Consider the following 11,094-nt stretch of genomic DNA (forward strand, 5'->3'; position numbering starts at 1 on the left):
TTTTAAATTGTCTGGCTAAAATGTCACATATTGTTCTCTAGTTTTCTAAAACTGATGATAGAGATGTATTATCATTTCATTAGCAACTGAATAAAATGATTATCATTGACCCTACACATGTGCAAAAATTTATGTAGTCCTTCTGATTTTAGACTTTTTCATAGTGGAAGAATCAATGCATTGTGATTAGTGTTTATTCCACCAACACGTTTGTAGTAAGCAATAGCAACGTTAACACACGTTACCGCATAATATAAAGGTCCGTTTGGTTTAGTGAGCAGGATTGGAATGGTATAAACCCCATACCAGGATGGTATGGATTCAGAACCCCATACCAGACTAAAACTGTTTGGTTCAATCCTGTAATAGATATTCAATCCATTCACACTGTTTGGTTCCATTATAGAATGGATTCTCTGTCCAGTTTATATATATATATATATAGATACATACATATATTTATTAAACACACAAATACATACACACATATTATGTTGCAAATAGATAATTACCACTAATTAAAAAGTACTAGTTCAATACATTTTCACTCAAAATGGTGTCAATACATCTCCACACAAAAAGATTCCAATATATGTTTTTGGCAACCAAACACAAAGTCTAGATAATTTATAAGCTAAGCATTTTCATTACATCACTTACCCAAGTTAGGATGAATGAGGTTGATTATAAACTCTTTCTTCCACTGATCATCCGGGCATTGGTAAAAAAGTGAGAGTTCACTTGGATTGGAGGCCAACCTCTTGGAAGCTTCCATTTCTTCAAATCTTGTCAATCCTTCTATGCGAAGCAACTCACTAACCAAATTTTTTTTTTGATTTTCCTCGACTTCTTCACGAGCCATGATAGCTTGCTCATGTAGTTGTGTAGTAGAGAAGGCACTTGCAATGGTAGACATGTGCTTGTTCATCTCATTCATATGATTTGAAAAGCTAGAAGACATATTGTTAAAAGAAGAAGTTAAGTCCACAACCTCCGGCTTCTTCCTTTTCCTTCCTTGTTCATTTGGAGCCTTTTCTTTTTTGGCTTTCTTTGAAGAAGGTTCACTTGGATTTGATTGTTTTGATTGGTTGACGGACTCATTATCATCAAATTCATCATCTTCATCACTACCACCCTTATCTTCATCACATCTATTCACACGAAGTTCACTTTTGCAGACTATATCACTATCCTTGATTAGTGCATCCAAGTGCTTTTGTCTAAGGTGTTTCTTCTCACTTTTGCTATAACATGGTCGTTCAATTTCATAAACAATTACACCCATCATACACATCACCAAGTACATGATTGTGACGACATTGTTAACAACCATGAAAAGTAGTAGTAATTCTATTTGTCTCTTCTTCCTTCTTCTTACTATGGCTAATTGAGATGGAATCATTTCTGTGAATGTATACATGCATCATCATATTAATAAATAGAAAAAAAATTATATATTACCATATATATATTCTATCATTTTGCTTCCAATATCTTATCTATAATGCCATATATACAGTAAAATTATTCTTGAAAAATAACAATCTAGCAATCATATATATCCAAAAGCAATCGAAACCCATATGCTCGTTAGCGTCCGTAACCCAATTGTCTCCACCAACTCATGAACACACATATTATCGTGTAATTAAAAAAAAGCAAAAAAAAAAAAAACAAGCCTATGTATCGACATATATCTACAGCAATCTCCATGAGATCTTGTTAAAAATCAGAAAAACATATATATCGACATATATAACAATTTACAAAGCAATCAAAAGATAACAAAATTGATAAATCTACAATTATATTGGACGAAAATTGAAAAAAGGTGTTGGTGTTTAACTGTGATCTCTAATTCTGAATAGGGCATCATCTACTGACTCTGCTGCTAAATATTCAAAAGTGCGTATCTGTAATAAACTGCTATGAATGATCTACTTTGTTATCACCAAATTCTTCCAAAATAGCTTGTATAAATTTTAAAAGTTTAATTATATTTAAAAAAAATTAAAATAGACCAAATCGTGCAAAATGTCTAACTTGAGCTACTTCAAGTCATGCAAAATGTGCGGCTAGACCTAGATCCAGTCGCATATTTTGTATGACTTGGTCTCAAACGAAATTTTAAGTAAATTAAAAATTAGAAGGTAAAAGTTGAGAAAAAAATTTGAGATATTCAGGATTAAATTCATGATTCATATCGCTTATTGAGATTGAGTTGTGAGAGTTTAGTTTAGAAAAAAGTTAGAGATTATCACCAATAGAAAAACAGTAAAAATAGTTGGTGGTGACGCTATGAAAATGTTTGTGACATATAGTTAGGGGTGTTTAAAAATATTTTGAAAATCTGATCCGAATTATCCGATATCCGATTGCCAAAACGGATAATTTACCCTGTTAACAAATTTCGAACAATTCAGATCGGGTACCCGATTTCTACACCGGGTAATCGGGCCGGATACGAATAGAGTGTTTTGGAAAACTGAAAACTCGGTATCCGGTTTATTATTAAAATCAGTCAAATAAAGAACACATAAGCAATGCATTAAAAAGAAAATAATAGAGAAAAATTTATTTATTTAATAGATTATTCCTAAAAAAGTAAACCCACAAGAAAATTAGAATAATTGGGAGTATTAAGTAATGTATATATAAAAAATAAATACTAAGTCCGTGCATTGGTAATTACTTCAGTTAGGCATGTTGTTAGTTATTGAACAATCAATAATTATAAAGATTATCATTCTTTTTGGTGGGTAACCACTTGTCTTCCACATGATAGACCTGTGTTCAAATCTTCACACAAGCACAAACCAAATTTTTTTTGGCCCTAGGCACACGCTTAACTTGTCCCTGTCTATGGACGATCCTAAAGGTAACAACCATCGAGATATTCTCATTGATTTGGTCATTTATATACAAGAGTATTGGGTTTAACTCTAAGACCTAACAATTAACTATAATATTGACTACTACAAATCATCACTTGTATTACAGTTATTGTTGTGACACAAGTAAGAATATCCTGTGGCTATGCTGCTCAATTATGAGAATTCAAGCAATAGACTATCATGGTGGCTAGAATGTTGCCACGGGAAAATCATGATTGTGGCATAAACTTTTTTTCCACGGGAGATCTCATGGCTAATTATATATTCTGCCACGAATAGGGATGGCAACGGGTTGGATCTCGACTGAATCCAAGTGGACCCGAATCCAAATCCATTTTAGAAAGAAGTTTTTTTTTCAATATCTGTGCTTACACCTTCTTGATGGTCTTTTTCCAATTAACCTTCCCCAGCTTGCGTTCAGGCCTCTATTAATGTTATCTAGCTACTGATTTACACACAATTCCATACCATATATAGCTCTTGTGTGGTCATCGTGCTAGAATCATTACAGATACAGAATCCGTAGTTCAAGAGGTTCTGCACCTGTGTAAACTGAAGTTCTAGTATATATCTGGAATCTTATTTATAGTAGTTATTTGTGTGTCGCTTTCAGTACTTCTTCTGAAACAATTTAAAAAACGACTATACAAAAATATAGTATTTATTTTGGCGTTTTAAACATAACATATTTTGTACTTTGTGTGTGAATTTATTATATTTCACAAAAGTAAACTATTTGGACTTGTAAATTAAATCTCATTTTATGATAGATTTTACTAAGTCAAAATTTAGTCGATTGGGAAAAAATGACATAGTATATGTACGTGGGTGACTTGCTCCATAATTTTTCACTAAGACCAACTTATGACTTAATCCCACAAAACATCAAACTTACACTCTTGCACTCTAATCATCTCACACCTAAGCGCCATCTCCATCATCTATATACCATAAAAATTTAATCAACATCTGAACTTATGCTCAAATCACTCCCACAAACTTACTAATGATAATGAATTAAGGTAAAAGTAACTCTTTTGAAAATCCCCAAAATTCAGTTTATCATCTCTATTCGAATTTCCTGAAAAGCAAGTTAAATAAAGTGTTTTGATGATTGTAGCTGTTGTAGAAGAAGCGGAACACACCTAGCACTATCACCATCTCAATCTCTTTTGGGTTAGAAGTAAGTTTTCTTTTATGTGTTCTTGAATTCGTACGTGTATATTAATTTAATGGCCAATAAGTCCTTAAATTGATATTTGATTGTTTTAATGTTAGACTTTATATGGGATTAATTAAAGTAGCATCAAAAGGAGACTAATTGTGAAGTTCATCAAGCTATTGAAGAACATACTAGCTAAAGTGGATCTTGGTTTCGATTTTCTGAAGTTTTGCGTGTGATTTTGCATGGAATTAGGGGGGGGGGGGGTCTAAGGTCTAAGTTTTGCAAAATAAACCTAGTCATGTGCTTAGGTAATAAAGGTAGGATTGAGGCCTTGTGTATTTCATGTTGGCTTTTGATGCTAAAGTAAACCATTTCCTGACCATTTCCATCTCAATTCATCTTTTACTTAACCCTTTAAGTATATGGTTTTCAATGATTGTTAAGAAATCTGCAACATCACTTTTTTCCCAATCAAACAATTGTCTTCTCCATACAATTTTCTAAGTCCAAACTTCTTCACGCCACTCTCCCATATGAGATTGGTATCTTTTTGTGTGGATATGCTGAACAGTTTAGGAAAAGGAGTCTTTTAATGGACTAGGACCACACCATGTATCTTTCCAAAACATGATGGTATCTCGTCTCCCTATTTTAACTTGCAATCCTTCTTAAACAAAATCTCTGACTCTTGTTCTATCTCCATTTGTACTCATTAATTGTGCCCATAAGCCATCTCTTACATCTATGAATTTCTCTGATAATGCCTCTAGTTCCTTTAGTTCTATGAATTGAGCATACAATACTTTTTCATAAAGTTTTTTATTTTCCTTTGTAAATCTCTACCACTATTTGAACATTAAACAAGGTTCCTTCTGAGTATATTTCCTACAACCAAACCAACCACCCCGAATCAATCGTTTCTGTCACTAACTTGGGCATCTTGAGCATGCTCATAAAGTAAATGGGTAAGCTTTGAAGTAGACTCTTTATTAAGGTCAACCTACCAGCATTTGAGAGTACTTTTTCTTTCTAATGAGCTAATCTATTATTGATTCTAAGTATGCCAAGATCTCATGCCTTAATTCTGTTCATATTTTCACCAATAGTAAGACCAAGATACATTATGGTGCATTTTTCAATTTTACATCCAATTAATCTTGCAATATCATTTACATATTCTTCATTCTCACTACACCATGTGATGATACTAGATTTTGAGTAATTGAGATGTAGACCTACCATGATGTAGAACACATCTAGTATCCTGAAGTAGTTTGGCAAAAATTTGGTAGGGTTCTATTTGTAAAACAAACTAATAATTTTTTTTTCCATCCCTACAAAATGACATGTAGAAGCACAATTATCCCAAATTAAGGCAAAGTAATACAAAAGCGATCAATTAATGTCATCTTCACCTCAAATTGTGGTAACAAAAGAGTAATTAAAATTCAAAAGCTTAAATAAAATTTAAATTTACAAACACATAACACATTCAATCATGTACTCATAATTCATCACCAAATGCATAACATTCAATCATGTATTCAGAATCTTTCAAAAACATAATCATTAATTAAAAAAAACATCAAAATAAGGAATTAATGATAAAGATTATAGAAGATGAACCAAAATTAGTACTAAAAATTTTCTATTCAACCTACACTTCAAAAAAACTCAAAGAAATAAAAATTAAAAAATATAATCAATAAGAACATTCAATTCGAAAATTCTATATCTTTATCTCTCAAGATAATAACAACTGAAGAAATTTAATTGAATTTTTCAAATAAAGAAACCTTAAAATTTGAGGATCTTAAAGAGTTACCTACAACTTGAGATTTTGAGAATTGTAGTCAATAGAAGGTGGTGGTCAGGTGGAGTTCACAGACGAAAGGCAACAGTGCTACAACTTACAGGGGTCAGGGCCTAAAGGAGTGGTGACTGAAGATAGAAGGCAACCAAACCAGCAAGCAACACCGCACAGCGATGGCCGTTAGCGACAGACAAACACCAGAGACTAGCAGCCAACAATGGGTCTATAGGTGGGTCGTGGGTTTTAGGGTTTTAGTACTTTAGAATTAGCCTTTTTGCAAATAAAAGTATGAGAAGAAGGGAGAGAACAATGTTGCAGCCAGTCTGCCACAACCAAATTCAAACTTCTATTTATTTTTAATTTGCCTGGGGCACGTGCCACCTTGTACCCCATGAAGATCCACCCATGCAACTAGATCACTAAACAAGATTGTTTTAGCGTCACCACTATTTATATCTTATCATCAAATACGTTGTTAATGAGTTAATTCTTAAACTCGCCCCAAAAAAGTAAAATTACAAGTTGTTTGGAAAATAACTTTTGGATAATAGCTTTTTAATTGGCTTGTTTGACCTTCTAAAAGAGTTTATTGTTTTTGTTAACTTTTAAATTAGCTAAGTCAGTTACTTAGGGAATATTGTTAAAATTAATGGTTGTTGGGTACATGGCTTTATGGTAGGCTTAAAGCATTTGGTTTTTTGCTTGGTCAAAAACCAACAAAACTATTTGGTAAATGCGTTTTGACCAACTGAAAAGTTGACTTTTAATCTTAGCATTTGGTTCTTAGCTTTCTTCGATGGTTTTGCCTTGTTCGTCAACTTTTCCTCTAATTGACGATTTACATGCCATACTTAATTTTACGAAATATTTCCTTGTATAGCACATTTATCTAGTTGGCTTAAAAGCCAACATAAACAGTCAATACTTTCTATTGGTCAAACAAGCCAATAAAAAAAGCCAATAAGCAACAACCAACAACCATTATTTGTGTTCATTCGATAAAAAGTGACCAAACAAGCTAAAACTCAATGAAAAATGCTAATAGAACTAGCCTTTTCATTTTGATTGAAAAGTTAGCTGAAAGTCATTTACCACACTTCTTTGGCTTTTTGACCAATCAACAACCAAAAAGCCAACCAAAAAATTAATAAAAAGGTCATTTATCAAACACCTCTAATACAAGTCGATCACAAATACACGAGTAAAGTTTTCTTCTAAAGAGATACAAATGTATAAAATAACATAATTATGATTCATCTTAAACTCACCCGAGTATCGCTTCATGTGACGTGAGCAACTAATCTAATAGCAGACACATGTGAATACTTGCTACACTTCTGATTTTCATGCTACCTAATGAACAATTATAATTCTTAATATCTTTAATTACATATGATAAAAAATTCTAAAAAATTAATGTTATAAAAATATTCATCAAAATAAATCAAACATGATTCCACTAAACTATATTTTAAATTATACATAAAAAAAAAGTTTATGCGAAACAAAATCAGTTGGTTAACAGTAGGATTAATATAGTAACTATTAGATAGCAGAGGAGGTATGAGTATCATTAAAGGGAAAAACAAGAATATACAATGAAGACAGAGTAGCCATTCAAAAATACATAAGCATCCATTGATAGTCCCAACTCAAAAGTGAAAGTTATAGACTGAAAAAACAGGCACATTAAGTAAGAAACTTAAAATTATAGTGTTTGAATATGCTGCTCACATACAACTTCCATTATTATAGCACAAAATATTCTTATAATCTGGGTGCAATACGAGAGGTTTGAGGACCATCCCAGTCTGTAACGATGTGGTTGCGTGTGATTTCGCTGATGGAGCGACAACCACTGAGTGCCATGGTTAGCTCGAACTCCTCACGCATCATTTGTAGCACCTTGCGAACACCAGCCTCTCCGTCTGCTGCAAGGGAAAACACTACGGGCCTTCCAATCTGCGAGGGAGAAATGGTGCAACAGTGCAAGTATTAATGTACAGAGGAAGTATATAACAACAATTCTAATTTGTTGTACTTACGAATACACCAGCAGCACCCAATGCCAATGCCTTGAAGACATCAGTTCCACGACGAACACCACCATCCAAGAACACAGGAAGACGTCCTTGCACGGCCTTCACAACCTGATGCATTCACCGGATTTAATAAACTAACAAAACATAAGTTCTAGCATTATACCTGTTAAATTAGGCTAGACTTATTGTGAATGCCAACATATAAACAAGGAGACGCAAGGTGCACACACTTTATAAACCAAGGAGATATATACCATCCCAAAACCATATGGCAATGGGAAAAAGGACTCCAATAACTTATAAAATGTGCACACCATCTTCAATTTGTCGATGTGGGATAAACCATCCCAACAATACCATACAGAAAACAAGTTTACCTCTTCGAGAGCCATTATAGTAGCGGGAACATAATCGAGTTGACGAGCTCCATGGTTGGACACGATGATTCCAGCTGCTCCATTTTGAACGGCAAGTCTTGCTAAAAGGCGTTGGAAACAGGAAAAAGAACACGTTAGAAGAATGGATAAAAGGCTCGAAAGTATTATCAAAAAAAAAATGTCGGAACAAAAGAATGGATTGCTCTCCAATTATGCTAACCATCTTCAGCAGTAATGACACCCTTTACTAGGATGGGTAGGCTGGTGATGGTCTGAAGCCACTTCACGTCCTGTTTGAGTTCAGCACAATATTCAGAGAATGAAGTTTTTACAACCTAGGCATAATGTTTCGGATCCTAATGATGGCGTTACCTTCCAGCTGAGGGATCGATCAATCTGACCAGCAACGTATGAGGCAAGACCAGAGTCATTCGCCTGCAGTGAAACAAGATTATTAGAGATGGTTCACAAGAGACAGCGTCTAAACACTTCAAATACGTTGATGTCTGAATGGGTACTACTTACTTGGTCCATCTTGCCAAGGTCAAGACCCTCGAAATTCTTCAATGTTAGATAAGGTGGTAGAACAAACCTGGAAATAAATACACAGGTAAAAGATACGAAACGTAATCACTTAGCGAAACGTAGAATAACATTCGTTGATTCACACCTGTTCTTGATATCTGCTTCTCTACGTCCCAATCTGGGAGTGTCGACAGTGAGGGCAATCGCCTTAAAGCCAGCCCTTTCAGCTCTTCGTACGAGTTGAGCAACTACATTCCTGTTCTTGTACACCTGAACACCAAAACACCAAAGTGAATCAATTCCGAGAGCATATTTAAGCAGTAACTTCTGTTTACAAAGTGCTAGATGTTGAATATGCTTACATAGAGCTGAAAGAATCGGATGCCAGGTCCAGTTGAAGCAACCTCTTCGACACTAGATGTAGCCCATGATGACAGCGTCTGAACAAACAAGTACCAAAAACACAATTTGAAAAATATGTCTAATGGAAACAGCTATGTGTGCAAAAGTAAGGGTAATCAACTAAGAACACCTGTGTGCAAAAGTTATTATCAAGTATATTATATGGTTGGTTACGTGAACCAAAACAATCTAAAAGTGATTATTGCTTACAAACAGTATACTTTGTTCGACCCTATATTCAATACTATTCTACAATATTCAAATGATTGCCACATATATCCTCTTCCTTCATTTCTTACTACTTGTTGTCATATGCTCATGCATATCTCAAATCAAATGTTTTCATAACTTATACACCTTATCTTTGTTCTACTACCATTCACCAGATGGTGTTAAACAATCAAGAGTAACATATGAGCAAATACGACATTTGTTTATTAGCGGACTATATATCAAAGAATTGAGAAATCAGATTATCAATCTATGTCATTTTGGTTCATCATCTGATTAAACTAATTTACAATATTATATCCAAGCAGCAGCACTGAATGTAGTCGAAGTTATAATTTAGTGAAAGTATAAATTCAAACCATGATAGTGCCCGCTGTTGATGCTGCCCTGGCTGTCGCATACTCACCTGTCAAAGCCAATAAAATCGTGTATCAGTGAACTGATCCATTTTGTAAGACATCCTGGTTCACCAGAAAAATCTAGAGACTAAATCAAATTTGAGTCATCATATCAACATCATCAAGCACTGATATATTCTCTAAAATATTCTTTGATCTACAATTTTGATGGTACACATGAATCTACAAGAACCCGAGAAGCTTTTTCCAATACTATTTTGCTTACAACATGAATGGATCAATGACTCAATCTCAAAAGAAATTCTAACAATGAGCTGAAAGTATTAGATTATATATAATATCCTAGGGCCTCTACCATTTACTTAAGCTTTTCATTGAATTGGTTCCTTTAGATGGTATCAGAGCCAATGTGACAAGAGGTCACGTGTTCGAATCTCAACCACCCCTCATTTAATGTATAATATTTAGCATAGGTATGAGGAGGGTCTGTGCTGCATTTACACTTCTAGCTCAAAGAGTTTTTTTATGAGGGGGCGTGTTAAAGTATACAACATATCATAAGGCTTCAACCATCAGCTTAAACTTTTGGTTAAGTTAATTCCTTGATATGGTATTAGGAGCCAGCGTGACAAGAAGTCACGGGTTTGAATCTCAACCACCCCTCACATAAAGAATACTCGGTGCCAGGTATTAAGTGAGCTTGTGTTGTATCCACACATTTAGCCCAAAGGGCTCTCGTATTAGGGACGTGTTAGAGTATATAACATATTCTGAGGTCTCAACCATCAGCTTGAACTTTTGGTAGAGTTGGTTCCTCGACAAAGTATGGTATACCTTCAGGGTGAGCCATCTTCTGCATGGCTGTAGGGGCAACCATGATAGGCATAGAGATTTTGAATCCAAGGACAGTTGTAGTAATGTCTATGTTGGTTACATCAATCAGAATACGAGGGCGAAACCTGTTTTATCATATTACACATCATTCTTACATACACAAGCATTTATACTATATATAGTAAGCATAACAAAATATAGGCAGCAAGATAAGAAAGCTTACAAGATCCTGGAGAAAGCATTTCTGTTCTCAGCTAAAGTCCACTGATCCTCTGCACCAGATGCATAGTAGTCATACACCATCTTAGGCAGTTTTTGCTTTGCGATGGCTTCATACTCGTTCACATTTGTGATCTCCATCTTCCAATATTAGATTAGTGTTCCCCTAATTTACCTACACAATATATTAATAATCTACTTCATTTCATAATACCAATATAATTTTAAACAAC

General features: G+C 34.3%; 2 protein-coding genes across 5 annotated transcripts in view; both read right to left on the bottom strand.

Annotated features, from left to right (window-relative positions):
• Positions 1–446: 446 nt before the first annotated feature.
• LOC130828900 (uncharacterized) lies at positions 447–6,528 on the bottom strand. 3 transcript variants are annotated; one of them, XM_057694935.1, is made up of 2 exons: positions 5,974–6,528; positions 447–1,404 (listed from the first exon to the last, which is right to left on the bottom strand). In XM_057694935.1, the coding sequence occupies exon 2, from the start codon at positions 1,400–1,402 to the stop codon at positions 653–655; it is 750 nt and encodes a 249-aa protein (XP_057550918.1). In that variant the 5' UTR covers positions 1,403–1,404; positions 5,974–6,528; the 3' UTR covers positions 447–652. The 3 variants fall into 3 exon arrangements, with proteins under 3 accessions (XP_057550918.1, XP_057550917.1, XP_057550916.1); XM_057694934.1 differs by having other exon boundaries at positions 448–1,404; positions 5,889–6,526; XM_057694933.1 differs by having other exon boundaries at positions 453–1,404; positions 5,885–6,516.
• A 938-nt stretch (positions 6,529–7,466) lies between these two features.
• Positions 7,467–11,094, bottom strand: part of LOC130828899 (glycolate oxidase-like) — a 4,828-nt gene continuing 1,200 nt past the window's right edge. Inside the window, exons 2-12 of one of the 2 annotated variants that reach the window (XM_057694931.1) lie at positions 10,866–11,036; positions 10,643–10,767; positions 9,809–9,855; positions 9,179–9,256; positions 8,962–9,086; positions 8,817–8,883; positions 8,664–8,726; positions 8,512–8,581; positions 8,292–8,392; positions 7,918–8,022; positions 7,467–7,834 (exon numbers count right to left, since the gene is read on the bottom strand). In XM_057694931.1, the coding sequence (XP_057550914.1) occupies positions 7,640–7,834; positions 7,918–8,022; positions 8,292–8,392; positions 8,512–8,581; positions 8,664–8,726; positions 8,817–8,883; positions 8,962–9,086; positions 9,179–9,256; positions 9,809–9,855; positions 10,643–10,767; positions 10,866–11,002 (1,113 nt within the window). In that variant the 5' untranslated portion in view covers positions 11,003–11,036 and the 3' untranslated portion in view covers positions 7,467–7,639. Of the gene's footprint in view, positions 7,835–7,917; positions 8,023–8,291; positions 8,393–8,511; positions 8,582–8,663; positions 8,727–8,816; positions 8,884–8,961; positions 9,087–9,178; positions 9,257–9,808; positions 9,856–10,642; positions 10,768–10,865; positions 11,057–11,094 lie in introns of both variants that reach the window. The other variant, XM_057694932.1, reaches the window with a different exon arrangement.

Source organism: Amaranthus tricolor, chromosome 12 (assembly GCF_026212465.1).
Source record: "Amaranthus tricolor cultivar Red isolate AtriRed21 chromosome 12, ASM2621246v1, whole genome shotgun sequence".
Lineage (NCBI taxonomy): Eukaryota > Viridiplantae > Streptophyta > Magnoliopsida > Caryophyllales > Amaranthaceae > Amaranthus > Amaranthus tricolor.